Here is a 27,972-nt window from a genome sequence, read left to right on the forward strand (position 1 = left end):
AATAAACGTTTCCCCTGTGAAACAGGTCAATACAGTCCCTTTGCTTGACTTAAAATCATTAATAATTTATAATATTTCAGATACATTTAATCTTTAACTATATTGTACATTTCATAAATATAACAAAAACACAGAAATGATTCATGAAACACTGAGCGTAACTGTGATTATTGATCGATAGATGGCGCTGTACACCGGAAGTAGTTGTTCCGACGGAGAAGGAAGTGACGTGATTTCCCGGCAGTGCAGCAAAGATGGCTACGGTGAAGGGAAGATAGTAAATACACAAACAAACACATTTTCTCTCACCGTGCCCTAAAATAACGTTCATATTTAGTAACTTTACAAACCGACGACATGACGAATCGAACCGCGTATTTCTATGATCCAGACGTGGGGAACTTTCACTACGGTGAGATGCTGATGTGTCTGTTAGCAGCGGTGGCTAATCAACAATCACACTTATAATGTGCAGTGTTTACTGTCACGGATGACGTACTCATATGTACGTGCACACGAGCAATGTAAACATGACGTGCACGTGTGTGCGGTGCAGTCTAACAGCACTAGAATGTCATAACAAATGAAAAGAAATCGCTGCATGCATGACACGTGTGTGCAGAACTTTATGATTTATATAAACTCATAAAAGAAGTGATGTGGGATTTTCAGTACAGCAAGATTTTGAATGTGAATTTGCTTTTATACAAAACAACAACAATAGTTGGGGATGGAGTTTCGTGGACCCCTACCGATGTATGACGTTGTGTTCTTACTTTTCCCTCTTGGTTTGACTCCAGGTGCCGGACACCCAATGAAACCTCACCGCTTGTCTCTTACACACAGTCTCGTGCTGCATTATGGACTCTATAAGAAGATGATGGTACGATCTGTTCAACACGTGTTGCGTTCATTGGCGTCTGTAGTGCACTTTTTCTCTTGATGTGGTAATGAGCAGAGCTCTCTGTGCAGGTCTTTAAACCTTACAAGGCGTCTCAGCATGACATGTGCAGGTTTCACTCGGAGGACTACATCGACTTTCTGCAGAAGGTCAGCCCGAACAACATGCAGGGCTTCACCAAGAGTCTCAACACCTTCAACGTAGGAGACGACTGGTAAATCTGTGCATTTTTGCCGTTATAGAGACACTGAGCAGGATTAGACAAAACACACAGCGCTGGAAATGGCAGAGGTTCACTGGGGGTCTCTGGTTGGGGACATTTTAGTACACAAAAAAAAAGTCACTTTATTTACGTATTGAAATGTGCATTAGGGTGGAACTACATCCCCTCCTGAAGTCCCCTTCCCCCTCATTTCCAGACCTGAAACAGTGCTTGTTTATCTTAATTTGACACGGTTTTTAAATGCTTCAATGCTGTCTGTTCTGTTTGTGTGCGTCCTTAGCCCTGTTTTTCCAGGTTTGTTTGAGTTTTGTTCGCGATACACAGGTGCCTCCTTGCAAGGTGCAACTCAGTTAAACCACAAGGTGAGATGGTGGAGATTCTTTGTGTTTTTGACATTGGTAAATTATTTAGTAATCGAATAGAAGATCAGAAACAGCAAAACCGATTGAAGGCAAATGCTTATGACCAACGTTCCAAACACACATAACCTTCATAGACCGTCATAGCTCTCGTTCGTGTGCGAACATCTGTATTTTTTTATGATTTAGTCTAATAACATCTGCTGTTCATGATATAGATATGTGACATTGCCATAAACTGGGCCGGAGGTTTACATCACGCCAAAAAGTTTGAGGTAAGCATTACATGACTCCTAAAATTTCATATTTTAATATAGAAACATGTGCATTTGCATACGTACATGGGTCAAAGACGAAAAACTGTAATACTGTTTTAAATTGTTGTTGTTCAAAAAAATGAAAAATTGAAATGCATTTTTGTTTTTCTAAGCAAAAGATCAATATTATTCATTTAATTTATACGCCCACTAAAATGTCATTCAGTTTAAATCTATTTAAATCTGACATATAAAAAGACTCATTTCTTTCACACCGTTTGCCCAGTTGTCTATTAGAATGTTTAACTCATTTAAAGCACAATAATACGTAATATGCTCCCTTGTACATATTAATATATATAAAATAATAAGTCAGAATAAGCATGTGGTTTGAATATGTACATAAATATAAAGTGTTACACTTGAATGACAATGTAACATTATTTCAACCGAATGTTTACATTTTATTCTCCAAAACCCATTAAGTAGACATTTGACTTACATTTAATGTGCTTTCTATGGACACATCATACCATTTGTACATTTCTTTTGATGGGGACATCTCTATCGTCTTTGACCCATATACAGTGCATTTAAAAAGCAGCTTTAGATGTCCCAGCATGTTCGGACCTTTCCACATGAAATGGGTTTCTGTTTTCAGGCATCTGGCTTTTGCTATGTGAACGACATCGTCATCAGTATTCTTGAGCTGCTAAAGTAAGTAGAATCACATCACTGTTCACACTGTTCATGTTGGCTTGTGTTTTACTCTTCACCTTCATTTAAAATTCTAAATTACATACACATACACTACTGTTAACAAGTCACATATTCATTTCTATGTTAATGCACGTTGTAGACAAAAAACAACAACAATTCATATATATAATTACAAAAAGTGACAATTGAAATGACTGTGATCATAATAAATTATATAAAGTGAACCCTGTTATAAACAAAAATTTCACCTCAATATTGGAGTTTGAAAATAGAAATGATCAAAGTGTTTATCCAAGGTGTCGATTCGGTCACTCGAGAGTTACTCATGGACATTTATTAAAAGGTGAAGAATTTGTCAGTTATGTAAAATTCCTTTGACTGTGAAATGTATTCTGTTGGAATGTCCTGGTTAAGATGATAAAACAAAATAACTTTAATGAATACTATTTATTAATAACTCTATCATTTTTTTCTTACATTGTTTTAAGTATAGTTATTGCAAACAATAGTTTGCCATTAGTTTTCTTTTAGTGCTGATACGCGTTAAAACAAATAAATAAATAAATAATCATAATAAAATCATAAAAATAAATAATAAAAAAAACTTACTAACCTCACTATTCTTAGCTTTGTATACTGTGCTAGGCTTTAATCGACTAGTTTGGGGCACTTATGTATTTTTTTGCCTATGTTGTTATATGCGAGTAATTGGACACTTGAACATTTGGATTGTACTCGCTTCATTTGCGCGTAAAATTCACGTCATGGGAGGGGCTTCTGCAAGGCGGCTCCCGTCTAATTGCGAAATGGCGGACATGGATTTTGTTGAGAGGGAAGCTGTGCATTATGTGCTATGGAAGGCTTAAGATAGACATATAGACTCGTTCGGCACCGTGTCTGGGTCCTTCGGATGCGCAGTCCTTCATGGTTGTTTCAGAATCTGCCTCCGCTTGCTATGTCATAATCACGTCACTACTAGAGCAGAATCCTAATTGGTTAACGCGGCGCAAATTTTCGCCAAAGTTCAGATTTTTCAACTCACGCGAATAACGCTCAATTCGCACCGCATCATTCGCCGCCAGCGCGTCTATCACGTCTTTGCATTGACTTAACATGTAAATCACACGCGCTTAACGCTTCATTTGCGCTTGGTGTGAACACACAGTTATGCTTTTTGTTGTCCTTATGTTGTTCCACTTGCTTCCATTGTTTACGTCTGTAAGTCACTTTGGATAAAAGCGTCTGCTAAATGACCAAATGTATGTAAATATAACACAAATGTAACGTTGGGAATTATTTTGAAACTTAATCCCAAATAAAGGAAAATGATGTTCTATTTGCTCATGCAGTCACTCATTCTTGACATTTTATATTTGTTAATATGAGCTCATAAAAGCTGCATCGGTGATATAGGTAGAATTAACGTTACTTTTACAATGTCCCAAAGGTATTGGCCTTAGATCACTGAAAGGTGTGTTATTTCTGTCTCTGTGTCTCTGACAGGTATCATCCACGTGTGCTCTACATTGACATTGATATTCATCATGGTGATGGTGTGCAGGAGGCCTTTTATCTCACAGACAGGGTCATGACCGTATCCTTCCACAAATACGGGAACTATTTTTTCCCAGGAACAGGTGTGTTATATTTCTCTGTCTGTGTCTTTTCTCAGTTTCTGCATTCTGATGGGTAGAGATGCATTCAGGGTCTGGTCATTGGTGTTAAAGGTGTCCTGAACTGGACATTTGTATTATCTTATACTGTTGTCTGCTTATGGCGTTCACATGGTTTTTACATTCAAAAACATCAACATCAGTAAGTAATAGGCATATCTCTACCCTGGTTTTGAAGTTGGTTTTTATGGGCGGCCCACATTGTAGACTTGCAAGTAAACGCCCACTGCTATGATTGGATAACAGTTCCAGAAGAGATCAGTGTGCCCTGTGACGTACATCTGTGTCTTTTTGACAAGCTACATGCTTAGTTGGAGTCTTCTGTAAACTTGGTTAGACACGTAGCAGACACATAATCAGAAGATATAAAGCCATCTCTAACAAAGCAATAGTGACATAGCATCATCCTTCGCTAAAATCACAGACTACAATGAGAAGAAACATTATAAAAGACTAATAACGGTGTTGTAATAAAGTGTTGTTTGTGTGAAGGTGATATGTATGAGGTGGGAGCAGAGAGCGGCCGCTACTACTGTCTGAATGTCCCGCTGCGGGATGGGATTGATGATCAGAGTGAGTTACCTCATGATCTGAAAACACTTAAATGTTATTCAGGTTGTTCTCGCAATGAGATGTGTGTATCTGGTTCTGTTTGTCATTGTCTTTCGTAGGCTACAGACAGTTGTTCCAGCCGGTTATCAAGCAAGTGGTGGATTTCTATCAGCCGACCTGCATCGTTCTTCAGGTCAGAGCACATTCTCACAGCGAATCACGGTCTTAAAGGGATATTTTAACAGGCAAATCAAAATCTCCCCATGTTTTACCTGCCCTCAATGCATCCGAACTGAACATGACTTTCTTCTTGAAGAATGATGCAGTCAGAGTTGCGGTACAATGGGGGTAAACAGGGGGAAATTCGTTGTTTTGTTTCATTTTCTGAAATATCCCTTTAATTCTCACGGCGAATCACAATGTTGCATTTGTCTTGTTGCTCATCTCTGTGCTTGTGTCTGCAGTGTGGTGCTGATTCATTGGGCTGTGACAGATTAGGATGCTTCAACCTGAGCATACGAGGACACGGGTAAGAGTTCTTCTCATTCACATACACAGGATTGACCTCTTTGAGAGTTGTGCCAGTAAAACTTGTATCATGTCTGATGATCTGTTAATATATTTTAGAGAATGTGTGGAGTTTGTAAAGAGCTTCAAGATCCCCCTGCTTGTGCTTGGAGGAGGAGGATACACCGTGAGAAACGTTGCTAGATGTTGGTGTGTTCATTATTATTGCTCTTGAATCATCTAAACGGGAGTGCCCTGAGGTCCATGATGTTATTCTGTTGTGCTGCTTTCACAGTATTTGTGGTATTTCATTCCTGTTCCATGAGACAGTTTCATTACCTGGTGTCTTTGATTTGTTTTAGGACATATGAAACGTCGTTGCTACTCGAGGAATCCATTAGTGATGAGCTGCCATATAGTGGTAAGAGATAGAAATACACCCTCAAAAGCATTTTTTAGACAAATCAAATTGGCTGTACAGGTCATTTGAACTTATAGTTAAGAAAATAATTTCATTTGATAAGATATGTGAAATACAACTAGACTTTTTAAGGCAGTTTAATATAATTTAGGTGAAATTGACTAGTAAAGGCAATCTGATTTAATATATATTACTTTTAATAGCATACTTTTGAATATGTCTTGAACTGACTGCACTCTAAGTCTAGTGGACCTAACAATTTGGGACCTTAGGAGCTCTTTTAAGGGTTGAGATGCATTATGAGTGGCCTTTTCTTTACTATGATCTAGGAGCAATTTTAAGGGGAAAAGCCCAAATTTCTACGAATTTTGTCATTTTGCATGAATACGGGCCCGATTTTCCAGCATTGTATAACTGTATATGGTTTAATTACAATTCTGAGTTTAAGATCATAGATTTTCATTTGGGGGAGTACACAAACCCTTCACAAGGGGGCCTTGCAAAAAACGTGTGAGAACCACTGCTCTAGGTTACAATGGACTGTTTTCAAATAAGCCACATTTCCTTTTCAAAGATGTGTTATTAAAATCTCTGTATTTGTCCTCTTCACAGAATACTTTGAATATTTTGCCCCAGACTTTACACTTCATCCTGATGTCAGCACAAGGATAGAAAATCAAAATTCTAGACAAGTACGTGATATCTTTATGTGATTAATCCATGTATGTGTTCCAATGTTTCTGCAGTTGGAAAATTGTACAGTGTTTCAGATAGATAATTGATATGTAGGGGTTCAGTGGAGATAAAAGTGTGTCAGTATTTTGTCATTAGAATAGTATTTGCCAAATGTAATCCTCACCAGGGTTATATTTAATAATTCATTTCATAGTTGTCATTGAATCCCACACATCAGTATTGTGTTGATGTTGTTGCATCTTAGAATCTACAGTATGGCAACTAACACTAGATGACTTTGTGTCCTGTAGTATTTGGACCAGATTCGTCAAACCGTGTATGAAAACCTGAAGATGTTGAATCACGCGCCGAGTGTTCAGATCCACGACGTTCCCTCCGACCTGCTGAACTATGAGCGACCAGACGAAGTCGATCCAGACGAGAGGGGATCTGAGGAAAACTTCTCCAGGTGAACATCACTACCCGTCATTGCTATATAATCTTCATTTGGACAGTTTAAAGGTTTATTGTAATAATATTAGACGCATCATTCATGGGGATTCAAATCAGCTGCTTTACTAAATGAAACCTTACACTGAGCAACTGCTTGCGTTTCCTCACAGGCCTGAAGCTGCCAATGAGTTTTATGATGGTGACCATGATAATGATAAGGAAAGTGACGTGGAGATCTGAAGAGGCTCATCCTGCAGTCTCTTGCGCATTGGATCTTTTCGTGGCCATACGAAAAGCCATTCCCTCGCATAAGTGTAGAACTTGATCGCAGTGCGAGGAGCGGGTCAAAGTCTTGCCTTTTACTTCACATGATGTGTAAGTGTATGGTCTGTGATGTTTAGGAACTACATTGTCATGAGAACCTACTCTGTTTATCAAAGGGATACATCAGCTATAAGACAAACTGTAGGGAACGTCTGCTACACATAATACATCTGTATTCAACCTCAATTCAAAATCATGAGATAATGGCATTGTATTGAACTAGTACGCCTAATACCAGAGCCGTTGTTAATTACGAAACATTTTTTGTCTTGTTTTTCTTTTTTTTTTCATTGTTTATAGAAATTTTCTGTAATAAATTTGTTGAAAATAGACTTTGCTAATTATTTTATAACTACAACAACATACATACATTGGGATTTTCTGTCAAAGAACAAAGACAAAACTAATGTTTTAGTTGTGTCTTAACAGCACAGGTACAATTTAAAAAACTGACCGTAACGCACTCTATTCGTAAGAGTATATCATGCCAAGACAATAGATACTGTACACAACTGTAATATAGTCACAAAAAAGCTTACCCAAATATTCATGTTTTCACACATATATATAATACACAAATAATAATGCAACGGACTGCAATCGATACATATTTCCAAACCCTTTCGACATCAAAAATCATTTCAGAAATGTGTCACGGAATAATAACATTGATTTACTTTTTCACACATCACATACAGCTTCCACATGACCGTTTCACAAAAATATTGCATCATTAACACAAATGACAGCTGTATAAAGCAGTCAAAGCATCATTCAATTCTAATGTATGCAAAGCTTTAAATTAGAAGCAATAAGATAGTTGAACTGGTATTGCATGTAATGAATAGTTTTACTGCTATATTAGATTGACATGCAGGTGAAGTCATGTGATAAATAAATGATATGTTGTGAGGATTGTGTGTTTATAGTTCCTCACTCTCATACAGAGGGGCAGTATGACGGGGATGAGCGTCCGTGCTCAGAGTAGAAAACTGGCTCATCATGGGAAGCATTTTCACTGGCTTGGCCGGGGGGGCCGTTTTATTCAAGCGAGCTAGAAGAAAAGATGCGGCATTATTTAAGAGCTGGAAACATGACGTGTATGCTGTTCAGAAAATCGACTGTCACAACACACGGAAAGAAAATTCCTCTTACAGCCCACGTCTAGTCTGGCGTTACAGGTGGACATGCCCGCTTCATTGATGGCAGATACAGTGTACCAGCCTGCGTCAGATTTACCCACTGGATCAATGAGCAGACACTGCGTTCCTGAACCGTCCTGAGAAAGACTGACACACATCGACCACTCGCATCAGACCATTCATTCATGGAGCTTTCCATCACACACAAACAATTACATCATCCAAAAATCAGAGGTCAATTTACTATGAAACCCCATAAGCGTTTGCTGTATTGGGTAGAGTTTGGTGTGTAAAAGAGAATAGTAAGCCACAGTAAAAACTCTTTCTTGCTTCAGTGAAACATACAATCTCATGCAGATTGACTCAAGAACTCTTTTACTCAGTGAAGGTGAATGGGAGCCGTGACTACTGAATTCCAAAAATCAGCAGAGAGCATCAAGTCAGGTTTGACATTGATGATGTTAGCTATCATTCATCCGCATGTCCTGTTATTGAAAAACTGTCAGTGAATAAGAACGTCAGAAAGTGAAACGGGTTTGGAATGACTGACAAATTTGACCTGCTTATCCTCCTAAAATGAGTAAACTGGTCAAAACTAATGACATAAATGTAACTGAGAAATGAGAATTGTGTTCAGAAAATTCCTCGGTTATACTTCGGTTCTGGAAACCAACGCTGTGTTGGCACAGTCACACTACAACAATAACTTGAAAACGTTCAAGAACGATCTTCAAAATACATTTTAGTCACATGACCTTTAAACGTTTTCTGTAATAATGAAATGGATGTGATCCCAGATGAATACAGACCTCATTCTCATGGGGTCGATGCGCAGCATTTCTTTATCTTTCTTCCAGTAGATCTGAGGGGCTGGAGAGGCGGTCACCTTACACTCCAACCTTACCCTATCTCCCTCCAGAGCCCGTGAGTTTCTCATCTTCACCACAAATGTAGGAGGACACAACTGTTCCTGAGCTGAAAACACCAGACAAGAGAATCACATTGAGCTATTCTGCCATAACAACAGAGATTTCTGCTGTGACCTGTGATAAAAAAACAACATTTTATCGATCAACATCCATTTTGTTGGACTCTAAACGACAGATGATGAAGCCGAAGTCTGCTCACCGATGACATCCAAACGCAGCGAGAAGCGACTCTCTCCAGCACGGTTCTTAGCCACGCATTCATAAACACCTACATGATGAACGGTCACGATCTCAATGATGAAGGAGTGAACGCTCTTCTCACACACCAGCATCTTATGATAATCATCCGGCCGGATGGGTTTCCCATCCAAATACCAGGAAATATCAGGGGTTGGCAAACCCACAACCTGCAGGTCAGAAAGACAAGCTAGAATCCGTCTCGGCATCAGAGAATCATTTCTGAGAACACGCATGCATGTTAAATATTTCATTGTGAATGAAAAGGGTTTGCCTTGAAATCAATCCTGCAGAATCGACCCTCTTCCACTGTGAGATCCTGAGGAACTTGAATAAAGCGAGGAGCGAAACACTTCTCCTGGATGGTGGAGACCTCTGTGCCGTCCCCTCCAGAATGATGCTTTCTTGACCTGATCCGGCAAGAGAAGGTGAACAACAGAAATCGAACATCATTCCAGTAAAACACAGCATCACAATAGCATCTGTTTGTGAGGCACGTCTGATTATTTACTTTGCAAATTCAAAGTACAGTAGTAGACAAGACAGTGTTGTCAGTATATTTGACAATGTCTGTGATTCCAAACATTAGATTATTGAAATAATCTACCAAAATGAGCACTGGAAAAATAGGATAATAACAATATTATAGAAATAATAATTTGACTCCCTAAGACTCTCTTGACTGCAAAACATACTTTTAAAACAAATTGGATGAAACATGCTTTATATATTGAATAAACTAAACTATGAGGGATAAGTTGTCACAATGGGAGATGCCGTTAAACAGCCTATTGTCGTGTTTTAGCTAAATCAAAAGAGTTAAGTCAACATCAATGTACATATTTACAACGTTTAAAAAACACATGTGAAAACACTTTATCGAGACACGTTAAAGTGAGGAATTACTGGTGCGGTTTATGTCATCAAATAAATGGTGAAAATACATTGAGATTGTGTTAATCATTCAAACGCCATTGACTTTGGGATGTGGGAAGTGCTAAAGTGCTAAAGTGCTAACTCCTAAAATGACATCAGGACTTCAGTGTCGTAGAAGGTTGGTGGTGGTAGAGGCTCAGAACGACGGACTGATGTCAGGTGCTGATGTAAGATTGTGTCAGAAACATCATTCAGTGCACAAATGCCAACCAAACACATTCACTCTTAAATCTCTCCCATCTGTCAAGGGTTCCAGCTAAGAGTCATTCAAAATGAAACTCTTCATGCGAATGGACATTTACCATATTCCTCCAGGGTGATGACCTTCTGGAGAGCCCGGCTGTTAGAATAATGCAGAGAATTTCCTTGATTAACCAGTGACAGTACATACAATGATTGATCACTGCAGTATTATAACACATGCAGCTCAAGAGCACATGGATTCCACGCATGCTATGTCAGGCCCATGAACTGGCTCTTATCTATTGAGAAGGATGACAGGAGACCTAAACAATACCAGATTATCAGGAACATATATGTGTTTAATTAAAAGCTTCATAATTTTGAGAACATCATCTTAGTTGCCTACTAAACATCTAGTGCAGACAAGTCAGGAGTTTTGTGGTCAAACCGAATAAAGAAAAACTGAATCGTGTTAACTAAATGAAACGTGTAACCTTAACATCAGTATAAACATACCCTGAGCATGAATGAGTTAACAGTAACGCTAGAATTCCAGTTTCATTTATTGTCAGATATATTTAATAATGATGTTAATTGAGTGTTTCCTACCATATGTTATTTGAATTATACAGTCACGCTACAAATAAAGGGCTGAATTTCTATATTTCCACAAGATCTGTCAAAGCTCTTCATGCGAGATAATAAATATCGTACCTGTTCAGAACTGAAAGAGTTGTCGAGATCAAAGGCAGAGGCGGTGCTGTCTGGACCCAGCAACCTTCTGGCCATGCGTTCCTCGTAGGACATCTTCTGCTGCGGATGAAAGCTGTACTGTCAGCGTGATGCTTCAGTTTCACAGCAGCACTTTATTACTAACAGTGTTCTTCAGATACCTGACTGTTCCTGTGTTGAGGAACCTTGTTTCTAAGCTTCTTCTCCAGGTCTTGAATAAGAGCATCTTTTGACCCCTGAATCTGTTCATCTGTGGCACGAGACGCTGGTCTGGAAACAGTCTTCTTCAAGATGGGCTTTGGCAAACTATGAAACGAGGACAATGACGTTACTCTTGAAAAACTCAAGAGATCTCAGTTTTCTTTGATTTGAGTGTCAGTGTTGTCTCAGATGGTTCAGTTTAAGGGTGTCAGTAACACTGAATGAGATCAGATTGTGATCTGATAAGTAGACTGATTTGACAAATCTGAAATCTAGAGGATGACACTTACGTGTTGGGTGTGTAGGTAACGTGAGACACCGGTGGGGATTGCAGAGGCGAGGCAGTTGTTTTCAGTAAATCTGGAGATGTCCAGGATGAGGTGCTTGAAGAAGTGTGATTCAGTAACTGGCTCGGAGGAGGCGGAGGTTGTTCTTGTATTTTTGGTGGTGGCCTGAGCGATATGGGGGAGTGCCTGGGAGATGGCGATTGGGGTACGGAAATGCAATTGGGCTGAGAGCTCTGTAGAGAAGGCAGAACGGATGACAGAAAAGCAGCTGACGATAGTTTCCCACTACTTGGAGTATTCCGTACTTTAGGAATTATAGTCACGCTGGAGCACATCGATGTACGGGTAGGTGCCGGCTGAGCAGGGGTCACCGACGGTGCCACGGTGGCAGCTGGTGAGCTGAGATGGTCTGGTTTATTCGTGTCATTGTTGGGCGTGTGGAAACTGGGCTGGGACTGGATGAAATGACGGGGCCGCTCGTAGTTGAAGGCGCTGGGGGGGTAAAGTGTTGGTGAGAAGGTGGGCAGGTCAGCCATGTTAATGGAACTGTCCCTGGGTTCCTCCGGTTTACTCAGCTTGCTGGCAGCGAGGAATGGATGTGGAACACTGTTCTTGACTTCTTTTGATGGAGGAGAATGTTTGGGAGTCAATTCGACCGCTGTTGTTTCTGCCGTAGGTTGACTGGTAGATCCGCGTTCGCTCTCTGGGATGTCGATGGCAGGCTCCAGCACCCTGTGGAAAAATAAATAATAAACACATTTTCTCCACATCCAGATGTTGGCCAAATTCAACCCTTAAAGAGCAGCCAGACCAGCGGTAGGAAAAATAATTAGCAAACCTCAACCAGAGCGGCACAACGCAACCCGACAAAGGTCAATAGCACCCATAGGCATTAGTTTAATGTTGGGATGAGACACGTCGAGCCATATCCAGTTTGGACAGCATCAATTATTATAATGAGTTCTTATGTCTTTTGAACCGTCAAGTTCTGTTGTCTGCTGCAGACCCAGTTTTAAAGGTTTTAACAGAACCAGTTTGTTACTTCTGTTCACTACTTTTAAAGCGGAGGTAACATGCTATTTCAAAACTGCGTGTTACCTCATCTTTAACAAACCCTTTCCGTGGTTATGACACAATGAGTCACCATTTAGTTTGAGCCACATCTAAAACTGACAGTAAAGTTTAAATGGAAAATCTCTAAATCCACAGCAGAAAATTAAAGCTCCGTTAAACCTTCTTCAGTCCCTTTGCTTTTTATTCAGCGATATATAAGGGTCAGGTCGGTGTTATCACCTGTTCACCCCTGATCTTCTCATACCAAATAGAACACATCATTAAAAACAGAGAGCATTTTAAACTCTAAAAACAGCCGTCCACAATCCCTGTCTGTCTCCGCAAACGTCTGCTCAATGAAAAATCTTGCTTACATTTCTAATACTAACCAATATATGAATACAGCTGAATACAGGCCAAACCCGAGGCCTTTTGATTTATAACCGAGGTATGTTGTGCATAAATTCAGCTCAATGTAAAACAGACATGTTCTGTAGTGTATATGATAACTCTGTGTACTGCTGGTTTGTCTCTGTTAGACAGCAACGCAGCTAAAAACAGATCATGAAGCAGCGTCTGATAGACGTGACAGGTGTGTGTTCATTTACAGCTACACTGAATCTCAGTTAACCCGTTTGGAGGTCATTGTCAAGAAAGATCCAAACTCCCTACAACACATTCTCATTTTCAATAAAAGAGCATTACTACTACTGTATGAGTGTTGATGTGACACTTTTTTAAACATTTTATACAATACTGCATATCTTCCAAGAACATTTTACCTTGAAGATTTTTTATTGAAGCATGGCAACACTTTTCATGAATTATAAGTGGGAATAGCTTTGTCTAGCTCTGCAGAGTTAAGCTAGCGTTTGTTAAAGTTTTCAGTCAATGGCTGTGATTGTTGAATAAAGATGGGAACAAACATTTCAGTGTTCTTTGGCTGGGAGCGTTTAATAAGGTAAGAAATGTAAGTAAGAAATGTGCATAACACAACATGCAATGCCAAACGTGTATATACGGTACATCCAATCGTATCGAAAGAACAAGACAGAGAATCACAAAACAAAGGCTGTCAAATCCTGCCTCAATCCAGTTGACCTTCAGTATTCCATCTACTGTATAAATCGTGAAAGACATAATCCATAAGGTCATCAGAGATAAGGTCAAATGTACATACGGCCGTCCGGAGCTCACACAAATGACACATCTTATACATCACATTTCAGATGATCAAGTAAATCAGGCAAGACAGCAGAATGATGAGTCTTAAAAACAGTAAACAAGCAGAGTAAGCCGTGTATTGAGATTCTGGTGGCAGTGAAATGGTTCTAGATTTGTGCTTACCTGTCTGTTCAAATGACTTTAGGTTTAACCGCATGTAAAGTGGTCGGTAAGGGTTCTATTCTCTGGCATCCCTTCACTCAATGAAATCCGGTTGGCCTGAATGATGGACGCTGTTTATCTATAGAAAACTATGCGAGTCATGAGATCAGGAGGCACACGCCCCCAAAATACTTCACCATTCCAGAGACTCGACCTATTCAACATTAAGACAATGCAGAGAAACAAACATCTAGCCTATTATGACTTTAACGATAGCATGTTTTAGAATATCGCCTCATATGAAGGTTGTAATTTTTTGTAAACCTGTGTCCAGTTAGTGTTGTCCTCTGTTTTACATAACAAAGGTTTTGATTTGCACCTCACTTTGGTTTTCATTTCAAATTTAAGTTGTTATACTGAATTGGATGTTAATTATATCATATTTTATGAAACAAAACTAGTTTGAATGAAGTGTGTATTTATTTATATATTATTCATGTTCATCTAATGCCACGGAGAGCGTACAGCAGACTTTATAATGCTCTATTTAGGTTGGCTTAGCTAACACATTTACGTGGCAATGTGCATCATGTCCTTGTGTTATTTTTATGTAAATGAAATTGATGTTGTAATTGTATTTTGATTACATTTTATATTTAGATATAATCACAAGTAGTCAATATACTTTAATTTAACCAATGACGACAATATTGACATTTTAACCCAAATTCATCGTTTCGTGGCCCAATCGAAGAAAATTCATGACACAAAACTTCAAACATACCATCTTAAACTAATCATCTGAATTCAACCAAAGATTTATTTAATGATAGATCATTATAGAAGATTGCCTTTGGATCAGTGTTGTTTACATCTTACAAAATGGTCCATAGAATGCTGGAACATACGTTCTGTTCCCATATAGAACTGAGGCCCATCTGGAATGATTTAGGGACCCCTTGGTTTAGGGCATTGTGGACATGTCTCTGGGCACAGTGGAGGACACTGTGTGACCGTATTGAGTCAAGTGAATCCATTGGAAACATCCAAAGTGTCTTTGAAGGTCTGAAAGAAGCCCTGGGCCCAGTCCCTAAATAATCCTCTCCACTAAGTTCCCTATCAGGCGAACTTCTGACTGATTTGGAATCTCAATTGGCAAGATGGGCAGAGCACTACAGACCTCTCTATGCTCAGCCTGTCACAGCCAACTTACTGGCAATAACTGCTGCTGTTCCTAAGCTCCCCACCATGTCTGATCTGGATGCAGACATTACCATTAAGGAAAGTCAAATCTGCAATTAAATCAATGAAAAATAACAAGTCTCAAGTCTCTCTGATGGCCTCCCCCCTGAGGCTTATAAGCCAGGCGATGATGTCCTTGCCTCTGTCCTACATCATCTGGTTGAGATGTGCTGGAACAGTGGATATCTCCCAGATGTCCTTAGAGATGCCAACATCATCACCATCTATAAAAACAAGGGGGACCGTGCAGACTGTAACAATGCTCAGTCTTGCTGGCAAGATATTTGCTCACACTATTCTACCACGTCTACAAATCCTTGCTGAACGTATCCTCCCTGAAAGTCAGTGTGGGTTTCGTCCTGGCCGCTCCACAGCAGACATGGTGTTCTGTGTCTGTCAACTACAGGAAAAGTGTATTGAACAGCATAAACCTCTGTTCTTGTTTTTGTGGACTTGACCAAGGCCTTTTACTACCTTAGTCGATCTGGACTTTTTCTCATCCTACAAAGACTTGGCTGCCCTCCAAAGTTACTGAAGGTGATCATTGAGTTTCATGAGGGCATGAAGGCAACTGTACAATCTGAAGGCACTCGCTCAGACGAGTTCCAGATAAGGTGTGGGGTAAAGCAAGGATGTATCCTTGCTCCTACCCTCTTCGGAATCTTCTTTTCTGCCCCGCCTTCTACGCCACGCCTTCCCTGATGACTCAGGTATCCTTTTACACACCCGCAGCTCAATACAAACTGTTCAATCTGGCCAGACTGCGGGCAAAGACTAAAGTACACCATGTTCTGGTACATGAGCTGCTTTATGCTGATGATGCTGCCTTTGTTGCCCACTCAGAGGCAGATCTACAACTACTCTGCTCATCTTTTGCCGCTGCATGTCTTGAGTTTGGTTTGCAGATTAGTCTTAAAAAGACAGTTATTCTTGCCCAGCCTGCAACTCTAAACCCTGCAGTATACATTAACAACACATGTCTATCTGTGGTAGACAAATTCATCTACCTGGGTTCCACGGTATCAAACAATAATAATCTTGACGCAGAGCTTGACATGCGTATTGGGAGGGCATCATCAATGTTTTGAAAACTGAGCAAGCGCATTTGGCACAACAAGAACCTCTCATTACTCCTTAAGGTCCGTGTATACCATGCTTGTTTACTAAGCACCTTACTATATGCAAGTGAGACATGGACAACATACAGGAGGCAAAAACATTGCGTTCCATACTGGGTGTATGCTGGAAGGGTCATGCGACAAACTCTGTCATACTAGAGAGAACTGGTTCTAGTGACTTGTACACCATCCTTCGTGAACGCCACCTCCGCTGGATCGCGCATATTAATCGAATGAATGACACTCGCCTTCCAAAAAGTTTGCTATATGGCGAGCTGGCAGAGGCCACTCAACATGAACGGCCATAGTAGTAGTAGTATTGCGCCACATATGTTACTAAGATAATGCTTACTGCCAATATGATCTTAACTACATTATTTAAATCGAATTATTGCGTTTAGGGAAATCGCTGTATTGCCAAAATCCTATTAGAATCGCATTATGGGGGTGCATGAAAACATAGTCATTGACCACTGTAGTAGGAAAACTCATTGAATCATTTTCTGTTCTTTCATGTTTTCTTTATGGTAGTTGCTGACATTTTTCCAAATATCTTACTTTGTGTTCAACAGAACAAAGAAATGTATTACAGGTCTGAAATTAGAGTAATGATGACAATCGGTGGAATATCCCATTATTATTGTGTGTCATGCATTTGACCAATCACAGGCTGCATTAGCACTTTGACTTTGACTCTTTCATATAGTCATCTACCACAGTAACATCATGTGACATATTTCTTATGTGAAATGTGGCATTTGGCGGCACATTTACAAGGATCATCATCTCATTGATTGCTCTTCGAGTGCAATAATATTCACTAGAAAACGCAAAGATGGACTGACACACAACATGATATGTTAGAATAACACTTGACACCAGTCCTGAGTAAACAGACAGGTCACAGTAAACTGATGTTCATGAGGATTCGGCGCGACATGATAAAACACATTATTACACGGCTCGTTGGAATGCTTGATTCTGATTGGCCAGTAGCGACATTTGCAGGTTTGTTATTCCCAGATAACAACCTCTCAAAAGGAATAACACCCCGGATGCAGCAAATCATTTTGAGCATTTTTTTCGTATGTCTTTTAATAACATATATGACATTATATTCACAAATTATAAAACCAAATTGCCTGTTCGTGACATTTGAACGTTGAACAAGGAACAAACAACAAACAAGCAGCCTGCTGTTATCGTGAAATAAGCCCCAGTGTGATACAAAACCCTCCGCTTTGCGCTGGTTGTTATTTCTGCGATAACAACCGTCTGCCTGTACATTATCCCTTACATAGAATGCATTAGTATCCATTATAATTTTACATTTTGTCCACACTGGATGCGACGCAGCACGACAACACCTCTCTAAAAGCCCTTGCGCTTACAAAACCATAAATCTAAACATCTGAAAATTCAGTGACAAACACAGCCGCAAACCCAAGTTAAAGTGATAGTTCACCCATGAATCAAAATTCTGTTATCATTTACTCCCACTTTTGTCATTGCAAACCTCTATTCTTTGTTCCGCAGAAAGCAATAGAAGATATTTTGAAGGAAGTTGGTAACCAACAGCACTGGACCCCATTGACTTCTGTAAGTGCAAGCTTGCACTGAATGGGTCCAACATTCTTCAAAATATCTTCTTTTGTGTTCTGCGGAAGCAAATGATGACAGAATTTAGAAACTATGCCTTTAAGAAACTCTAAAGGTTTCTACAGTTGGCCAAAGGAAACCTTGAAACCTCTGTGGACAGAACAGTGGTCCTCTCACAACACATGCTGAACTCTGAGGTAGAATATCAGCATCACACTACAAGAGCTGCTAAAAGAAGCCATCATAAAAACACAGACCCAGTCCTCATCTGGGCTTTAAAAACGATTCTTTGGCATTCTGTATGTGCTGTTTGTGTGCTTGACATCTCTCACCCTGCCAATGGAGTTGTGTTCTCTTCCTCAGAGCTGTCAGGCCATTCGGGAGGAGGAGGGATAAAGGTAAGATCATCCTGCTCAAGTCCAGCTGAGCTTACATCTTCATCTCCCAAAACTTCTTCTAGATCTTCAGAGGACACGGTGAGATGAATACACATTAGTTTGCTTTCCTTTACATTTCAGATTTTTCTTTGAGAGATCTGATTATTTATGATGGTTTACTTTTCATAAATCATGATGTGTCAAGTGAACGAAGCTCTCCCTCTCTCTCTATGAGATTAATATGCGCACATACATAAGTAGGTAATACCGCATATATCAGCACGCGTCTTTCTTCATAAGGTTACCTGTATAGACTTCAAGAATGGCACTGCATGACACTGATCCATTATGATTTGATGCTGTACATTGAAACATCCCAGAATCTTCAGGATACGCCTCTGTAATGACCAAGGTGCACAATTCCTCTGCAATACAAACAGAGAGAAGTTGAAAGTCACAGAGAATACACATGTTTGTCACTCAGCATCTATCCATTATGTGTCCAAGAGAAAAGTCTACTCACCGGGAACAGAAGTTGAACTTGCCTCTGAAAGCAAATTACGAATAAAGGGTGCTTAGTTTTTATAGCAAATATGAACTAGACCTAAGTCATAAGCGGTACTGCAGTGGTGCTTTTTTGGGACAGATGTGGTTCATATGAATTTTGATGAATTTCAGGTACAAGTAAAGCATCACATGAGCTTTCACTCACTCTTTCTAAGAATACGAAAGTCTGCCGAGTCGATGATTTGTTGATCTTCTCTGTACCAGGACACGTGAAGTGGAGGAGTTCCTCTGATCCGGCACTCCAGAACCACCAGCTGACCCTTTACTGTACTCACATCATGCAGACACTACAGACACAACATGATCTGAATATACAGCGTAACCATCAGAAAAATCAAAGCACGGCTAAAACAGACACAATAAATATCACCTAACTGTTGTATTACCTTCACAAAGGTTGGAGACACTCCTGTTTTTCCAGAACACTGTGCTGAGCTCTGAACCTACACAGTGAATAAAACCAATTGCTGTAATCTCACAGTAATGTACTGTTTTCCATTTAAATGGTAATGTGCTGTAGAAAAGTAATGTGCTGTGGGATATGTTTCATGTAGGGATAGCTCGGAGAACTGAAGATGGGAGGAGTTAACCACACAAACTGCAAGTGGGAGGAGCTTAGGCCGCAAGTAGGCTGGATTTGACTGGGTGATTGAGAAAATTATCGTTCTCTGCTGTTCTGACACACGCAGCTACCATCAGATTGTGCTGCCCTTTCACGTGATTTAGGTTTAGGGTTGGGATTAGTCTTGTATTTTTATACAAGATATCCCGCCACCAACTGTTGTATGTGGATATTGAGATTTGTCCAGCAGGGGGCAGTAAAGCATTGTAGAAGGCTGTGAAAAAGCGCACCATTATTTTGTGTGCATGTATGAAGCTGTGATGGGTCCTCTCATTAAATGGACCATCGAGAATTATGGACTTCTCTGAGTTTTTTTGTCACATTTCTGCAGAGCAATCAGGGGTAAGTTGTCTTGCTCAAGGGCACTTCAGTCATGACCTGCTGGCACTGAGATTTGAACCAGCAACCTTCTGACCACAAGCCCAACGCTCTAACCACTAGGCCACATCTGATTCATTTACAGCAATTACTCCCAAAAGTTGTACAAGATGTTTGTAACATCACACAAAACTGAACAAATGAACTTGATAAACATCAACATTGTGTGTGTTTGTTTGTTTTGTTCTCACCATCTGAGGGCTGATGCAGACAGGATGTACTAAACTGGAGTGTCTCTGCTGAAGCACTGTAGTGGATGAAGAGGATGATGAAGATGAAGACGACGTCTCCCGTGAGCATGAGGAGATTGTTAGAGACATGGTTGAGGTTTTTTTCTGGACTCTGAAAAAACAACATACACCACAGCGTGATAACGTGTGGTCACAGTTCTATGACAGCATATACTGTAAACATATCTAATGCACATGTATTGAAATAATGGTCCTGAAGCTGCCACTTTTGCCTCACTATCGCCATCTCTTTTTGAAACATAAAACAGCATGTAACTTTATGTGCTGAAAAACAACTGACATTTTCCTTGAGATCTTACTGGAAAGCTCAGTGTATATATTGTAACTGTAACATCCCCATCAACTATCTGTCTGTGTTGTTACAGTAATGTTAAGCTTAAAGATACATTTATATTCTTGACTGCTCCCTCTGCCATGCATTAGGCGTGGGTAATGGCCTATTGGGCAATTCATCTGTGCTAAATAGTGGAATTATAACACCTAGTCCTATTAAGTGAATCTGAACACTCTGGTAAAACTAGTGACTGCTGTGAAAGGGCAGCTAACAACCAGGAAAATACCTGGTGACAGCCTGGAAAAACTCCTGTTAGTAGGGAATAGACCCCACCGGGGCAGACATGGGCTAGCTACCAATGTCGGCAGGATCCATTACTAAAGCGTAATGGGTCCACCTACATATGGCCACAAAAAACACAAAAGGAAGAATACCCCTGGAGTCTGCGAGAGCGGGGGCGCAAGATGACTCATCGGCGGATCACTTGGCAACAGACCAAGGAATAGAAATTATAATGAACCAGGAGATCAGCAAAGCAGAAGTTGGAACAACAGGACAGAAAATACAGAGATGCATTTGTGGCTGAACAAAGGTCACATCAGAGAAAGGTCTTAAAATCCATCAGAGCAGGAAAAAGTGCCTGAGAAGCTTAGTGAGGGGCCTCGCATTGACCAATACTTCTCAAGAGGTAGGGCAAATCAGTCAGGTGAAGCCCAGTGGCGGGACAAGCACCACAGCTCACAGGGTATCAGAACCCCAGATGAAGCCCAAACAGGCATAAACTTACCAGCATTCAGCAAACTGAAGACTACATAGCAAGCAGTAGAAAGGAAAAATGGATGGAAGACCTCAGATAATTTGGCCTAAATCCTGCAACAAAGAATGGGCAACCATTGACTTGGATCTCGTCCAGCTTTTAGCAGGCCAAAGGCAGATGTTGAAAGAAAACTGGAGAAGATGGGGGAAAGATTTGGAGTGGAGAGATTTGGAGTGAAAAGCAAGAACCCAAGGTCACAGAAGGAAACTGTTGTGAGGAAGGCGGGACGAGAGCTGTGACGCGGGGCCGGTGGCGTGAGTGATAAGTGCAATCAGCTGTACGCGCACCGATTCCGCATCATTCACGGAGGAGATCGGGAGCTTAAAAGGACGACTGGCAGGACTATTGACGAGAGAGGACGGGCCCGAACATGTGTGAAGTTTGTGTTTGTTTTATCGCCAGCAGACGACCGTGAGGTGGCTGCCGGTCTTTACTTCCGTGTTTATTGTTTGTTTAATTAAAGTTTTATTGTTTGAATGTCGCCGGTTCCCGCCTCCTTCCTTCCCTTCTATGGAACTTTATTACAGAGACGATGGGCCGAAATAAGTCCAGGAGACAAAAATAAATTGACATACTTGTGAGAGAACGGAGGAGCCTGAGGAAAGAGTGGAAGAAGGCCACAGAAGAGGAAGGGTAAGGGCCTAGAGGTACTACACAGTGATATTAAAAGTCGCCTGGCCTCACTGCGAAGAGCAGAGAGCTTGAGCATGCAACATAAGAAAAAGGACCGCTTTCTGCATAGATCCACAGTAGTTACATCTTTAGCAAGGAGAAAACTGGGACCCTTAACGTACATATAACAGATCTTGAGGAACACCTATGGAAAACATATTCCGACAATTAGAGGCAGCAGCCAATTTCCATTCCAGAGGACATGCCACCAATAAAGCAACCATAACATCAGATGGACACAAGGCCAACTAAATGGAGCGAAGTTGAGAGTGCATTAAAACGGCCAAGATCAGTTTCAGCTCCGGGACCCAACGGTATACCATACAGGCTATACAAGAAATTCCCTGGGGTGTTGAAGTACCTTTGGAGCTTAATGGCTGTGGCATGCCAAAAGCAGGTGATACCAAAGGTCTGGAGAAGAACAAGAGGCATACTGATCCCCAAAGAGAAAAACTCCTCATCTATTGACCAGTTTTGCCAAATAAGCCTCTTCTGTGGAAGGTACGATTTTCTTCAGCGTTGTGGCCAATAGACTCTCAGGATTTCTGAAGAGTAACAACTTTATTGACACTTCAGTGCAGAAGGCAGGCATAGGGGGGTGCTCTGGATGTTTGGAACATGCTAAGACCATCTGGCAACCAGTTGCAAATAGCAAAAAGTGAGCTGCTGTGGGCAGCCTTTGACTTCTTCCACGTTCGAGAGCAGAAAAATAAGCTGATTAAGTCATATTTTCAGGCTCTCCAATTCTTCTTTACCACACAGTATAGTACCACCACATCGCAACAGCTGGATGTTGGCATAATGGCAGGCTGCACAATTTCACCACTGGCTTTTACAATGGCAATGGAAATAATAATCCGGGCATCTCGTTGGGTGGTTGGAGGAGAGCGTTTGAAAAATGTGTTGCACCTACCTCCAATCAGGGCATACACAGATGAGATGACAGCCATTACAACAACCAAAGTGCATTTAGAAAGCGGCTGCTGGATAAGCTCCAGGAGAACATTAGTTGGGCACAAGTGGAGGTCAAGCCCAGCAAATCCGACAGTATTTCTATTGTCAAGGGTCGGCTTACCAATGACAGGCTCTGTATAAAGGGTGAGCCCAAACCAACGGTCACGGAAAACCCATCAAAAGCCTCGGACGGTGGTACACCGCAGACCTTAACGATGCCAAACAGGTACAACAACGCAGGCAAGTGACAGCCAGTGGACTAAAGAAAAGCAATAAGACATCTCTTCCTCTGAAGCTGAAACTCTGGTGCTTCCAATTTTTATTATTGCCACGCCTGATGTGGCCAATTTCAATGTATGATCTCACGGTGTCTCATGCCGGGAACCTGGAGAGATTGCTGAGTACACAAGTGAGGAAATAGCTTGGGCTGCCAAGATGCCTTAGCAACATAAGGCTGTACGTTAATGGAGCTCTCTCTCTTCCCATTTCAAGTCTTTTGGAGGAATATAAATGCACTAAAACAAGGTTAGAGATGATGCTCAAAGAATCCTGTGATCCCTGTGTAAGAGATTCTTCTCCAACAGTAGCGACAGGGAGGAAACGGAATCCAACAACAGTGGTAGGAGATCCAAAGGCATCACTCAGACATAAGGACATTGTGGGACAAGTTCACCATGGCAGAGGGGGACTTGGTTTGGCATCAACCAAAAAAAGGCAAAAAAGCATGGCGAAAAGTGACACCAAAGGAAAAATGTCGCCTGGTTGGAGGAGGTTTGTGTCAAGAGGAAGAAAGTAGATGCACCGGTCTCTCATGCCCAGCAATGACGTTGGATGAGGTGGTAATGCATTGAACGGCGCAAAATCCGTATCTGTGGTGCAAAATCAACATCTGTGTATCTGTGGAGTATGGAAACAAACAGGCTAAGTTTTATCATAAGAGATTCATATGATGTGCTGCCCTCACCAACAAATTAGCAGGTTTGGTATGTACAAGATGCACTATGTGCAGCTCCAACAAACCTTAATCATATTCTTGTGGGTTGTAAGAAGAGCTTGACACAGGGGAGATACACATGGCGCCACAATCAAGTACTAAAGTGCTTGGCTGTAGCAGTGGAGAACAAGAGAGTGGCAGCAAATGCCATGCCCCAAAACGCCCAGGCTAACTCGCTAAAAAGGCAAAGGTTATTCGGGGGGGGGCAGAAAACGTGGGCCAAGCCCTTAACCCCCGATTCAGGCCTGCTGAGTAGAGCCAGGGGGGAAATGCGAGTTGATTTAAACCAAAGACTTACTTTAACCTTGGAAATCGCAGCGACCAACCTGCGGCCAGACTCTGTGGTCCAGCTCCAGTAGGACAGTCCTAATAGTTGAAGCATTTGAAACAAAGAATCTCCTTCAGCCGGAGGCGGAAGAGCAGGGATGGACTGTGAAAGGGTTCCTGGTAAAAGTAGGCGGCAGAGGCTTTGTTTCCAATTCCACTAAAAGGCTGCTTAAGGAAGTGGGAATCAGAGGACAGGCCTCCCTTGGGCCTCCCTTGGCTGAGGGTGTCTTGTGATAAAGGGCTGAAACACCCAATGAGGCTGAGGTGTGCACAACTGATGATGATGCCGCATTGATTAGGAACCATACAAAGGGCAATATCAGCAGCACCTCACCAAAAGACATCTTTCACCCAGGTGGATGTGATGAAAGTGGGATCACAACTCATGTGATGTCTCTCTGATAATAACAAGGAAAGATATTTATGTATTTCTAGAATCATTATTCCCCCAAACACAGAGGATGACTACCCAGTGAAACCTCAGACCTCCTTTTCCTAAAATCATATTCTTGACTGCTCCCTCTATAACTCATAAGCGTGGGACATGTCCTATTGGGCAATTCAACTGTGCTGAATAGTGGAATTACAACACCTAGTCCTCTTAAGCGAATCTAAGGAGAGAGTTTTCAACACTGATTGTTTATGTACTAGCTCAATACCTGATTTTCGAGTTTTTACAGAAAAGATACGAACTGAAAATTTAAGATTTCAGAGGGACAAATGAACACAATCTCGGCAGAATCTTAACTATTTTTACGATGTGGCTTATTTTGGCTGTATGAATTCATACGATCTAATTCATACATTTTTGTACGATCTTGTCACCTTAGGTTTAGGGGCGGGGTTAGGGTTGGGGCTTTAGTGTTGCATTTTTTCTAGCAATTGTTCGTGTTGTGCGATTCACAGCGTATTAGCCACAATCTTGAAATAAATAAAAATTCCTGTGAGATTAGGTTGGACAAACTGTACGTTAAATTGCTATCTCTTACTCTGCCATGTTTCAGGTGTCTCCAATGAATGTAGATGAGCCCAGTAAGATGGAGACACTGAAACAAACAAGAAAAATTACAAGTAAGTAAAGAATTACTGGAAATAAATGTGTTTTATTGCAAATGTAAAAGTGCATATCTGTGGTAAGCTTGTGCACAAATACTCCAACATTGCCATACTTTCAAGATCTGTCACACACAACCCCTATTTTTTCATTTCTTTATTGTAATTGTAGTCTTTGTAGTCTACACTATGTAAACAAGCCTGTGTTCACTGTAGGTTACTTTGATCCATATGGCAATGCTGTGGATTGAAACCCTTTACTTTCCTTTCACTGGTACTCAGTAAAGAAACCTGAGCAGAGCTCTGAGCTAATTTGGTTGTGCCGTCTGTGTGTTGGATTTAGAAACACATGGTACAGGATAAATCTTTCAGGTGTCTGGCATCACAAAAGTGGTATTCCAAATCAACGAGCATAATTCGCTAAACGTTTTCATCAATCACAAACATTTATCTTTCTCTTATTAGCACGATGAGTGGCTGATAAGCCCTTATATTAGACAGTCAACAGACCATGAACATCAAAATGACATTTGTGCATAGTGAGCTGGAAAATGTGTTCATGTTGTTCTTACATATAATGACAATAGTAAGAATCATGTCTTAAAGGGACCGTTCACCCCAAAATGAAAATTCTGTCATGATTTACTCACCCTCAAGTTGTTCACAATCTTAAATGTCTTTGTTCTGATGACCATGGTGGGAAAAATGGCAGTGAAAAGTGCCTCAGAACTGTTTGGCTTTCTACATTCATCAAAAATGTTTTCTTTTGTGTTCAACAGGACTAAAAATTTTATACAGCAAATGTTCTACTACGGGAGTCAATGGTGGCCAAAATCTGGAACAACTCTAGGGTGAGTGAATGATGACAGAATTTACATTTGTGGGTGAGGGATCACTTTAATTAACAAAGGATCTCAAATAAATTCCAAAATTGTTCTGTTACAGAATAATACAAATTTACACAAATTATGCAGAAAATATAAGCAATATATACGGTATACTGTGTCTATTAATTAATTATTTGATTCTGGCTTAAAGGGACAGTTCACCCAAAAATGAAAGTTCTTACATTATTCGCTGACCCTCATGTCATTCAAGACATTTTGAAAAATGTTGGTCACCAAAAAACACTAAACCCCATCGACTGCCATTGTATGAACACAAAACCACTGAGACATTGCTCAGAATATCTGCTTTTGACCCTAATGAGAGTAAATAATGATGAGCGCATTTGTATTTTGGTGTGAACTATCACTTTAATGTCATGGAGCCAGAGGAGCATAAACAACAGTGATACACACAAGATGTCTCAATATCACCACTAATGCCAGCTGTATTTTTGGCACAAGCATGTAATGTTTGCCCTTCAAACATGAGCAAGAATACAATCTTCTTTATATAAACGTGAAGAAAATTTGCATAGAGAAGCCAATGAAATATAAGCACAACACAAATCTATTCTTCAAGCAGTTAAATGCCACACCTCAGCTTAAGAAGCACAAGATATTGTCACGGCCGCTAACAATGCACCTGTTCCTCAAAGCGGAGCCTTACCGGTGTGTCCTGCTAGTGTGGAGGGACCAATAACAATTCCACTGGGTTGACAACACCAAGGCTAAAGGATGTTATAAAGACCAATTCCCCCACCTCGTTTCCCGTCCCCTCTCAGAGAGAGTGCCCAGCAAGTCTTTCCTGCTCTCCTCCTTAGACTGAATGTCTTCTTCACATGAAGTGGAACTGAGAAGCGGGGTCGACCCTTGCGGTGGGTGAAAAGATTGTGGAGCCTGGCTGCAGGTTGTCTGGGTAGGTGTCAGGTGTAAAGCGAGGAAGTAGTTCAGGCCCGTCTCACATTACGGTGCGTCCATATGACACAGCTGACTCCACACTAAACGGGTAAACTAAACACTTGCGTGTCAAATATAGACCGCGCTCATGCTCTCCGCCTCACTGATACAAATAGCACATGCAAGAAGCTAACATGCTGCAATGCCATCTCTTCCATTAAACATTGTCCCACTCTCTTGGTTGGTTAGTCATCCATTATGACTGATAAATACTGCAGGTTCTGTTACTTCTGAGGGACATCATCACTGACCTCACTAGAGTGGTGTTGGTCATCCATGAAGAGTGCTGATGGAGGTTTGTGATGAGGTTCACAAAACATGAACCAGGCCTCATTCAGTTCAACTCTGCAAAGATGACAAAGAGTTTTCGGCTTGTCTGTTTGCGGTAGACGTTCCTCATATATAGTCCTCGCGAAATGAAAATGAAGAAATAGCTTCAGCTGACCTATAGCTGGTGTTGGCATTGATGGTTTACAGTGGTTGTCATGGAGACACTGATATGCACAGGGGCGCCTCACTACCTCCAAAATCACCCTACGCAATAGATAGTATGACATTGTTTTTTGCCCACAACAAGAATTTCAGAGTCAAAATCGCATTACCTGATTCTTCCCCAAAATGCTAAAAGTTTCCATATATTGTGACAAAAACATGTACGTTTTTAAAACTGTATTTTTTGGGGCGCAATTTTTCCTATGTATTTGTGAATCAACAATTTGCTTGTGAATGTTGTTTCATTCATTTGAGATGATTTTGTCCAGACTTCTGTAACTGATTAAATGTATAAGCACC

The 27,972-nt window shown here is 40.8% G+C and overlaps 2 protein-coding genes across 3 annotated transcripts; one reads left to right on the forward strand and one right to left on the reverse strand.

Annotated features, from left to right (window-relative positions):
- The first annotated feature begins 186 nt into the window (after positions 1-186).
- On the forward strand, positions 187-7,527 carry hdac3 (histone deacetylase 3). Of its 2 annotated transcripts, none has more exons than XM_079479208.1 (15): positions 187-412; positions 801-883; positions 973-1,115; positions 1,405-1,486; positions 1,702-1,758; positions 2,402-2,457; positions 3,964-4,097; positions 4,626-4,706; positions 4,805-4,878; positions 5,150-5,214; positions 5,313-5,402; positions 5,555-5,613; positions 6,226-6,305; positions 6,600-6,757; positions 6,912-7,527. In XM_079479208.1, exons 1-15 carry the CDS (start codon positions 358-360, stop codon positions 6,979-6,981), a joined length of 1,287 nt encoding a protein of 428 aa, XP_079335334.1. In that variant the 5' UTR covers positions 187-357; the 3' UTR covers positions 6,982-7,527. The 2 variants fall into 2 exon arrangements, with proteins under 2 accessions (XP_079335334.1, XP_079335335.1); XM_079479209.1 differs by having other exon boundaries at positions 215-412; positions 973-1,050; positions 1,144-1,486; positions 6,912-7,390.
- On the reverse strand, positions 7,354-27,223 carry myot (myotilin). Its single transcript, XM_079479207.1, has 17 exons — positions 26,891-27,223; positions 25,273-25,329; positions 20,186-20,336; positions 19,381-19,437; positions 19,140-19,281; positions 18,951-18,974; positions 18,733-18,852; positions 18,383-18,512; positions 11,716-12,444; positions 11,386-11,530; positions 11,207-11,305; positions 10,612-10,649; positions 9,648-9,783; positions 9,336-9,543; positions 9,017-9,182; positions 8,221-8,354; positions 7,354-8,119 (listed from the first exon to the last, which is right to left on the reverse strand). Exons 2-17 carry the CDS (start codon positions 25,278-25,280, stop codon positions 7,989-7,991), a joined length of 2,418 nt encoding a protein of 805 aa, XP_079335333.1. The 5' UTR covers positions 25,281-25,329; positions 26,891-27,223; the 3' UTR covers positions 7,354-7,988.
- Positions 27,224-27,972: the final 749 nt, after the last annotated feature.

Source organism: Barbatula barbatula (assembly GCF_947034865.1).
Source record: "Barbatula barbatula genome assembly, chromosome: 18".
In the NCBI taxonomy this organism is placed as follows: domain Eukaryota; kingdom Metazoa; phylum Chordata; class Actinopteri; order Cypriniformes; family Nemacheilidae; genus Barbatula; species Barbatula barbatula.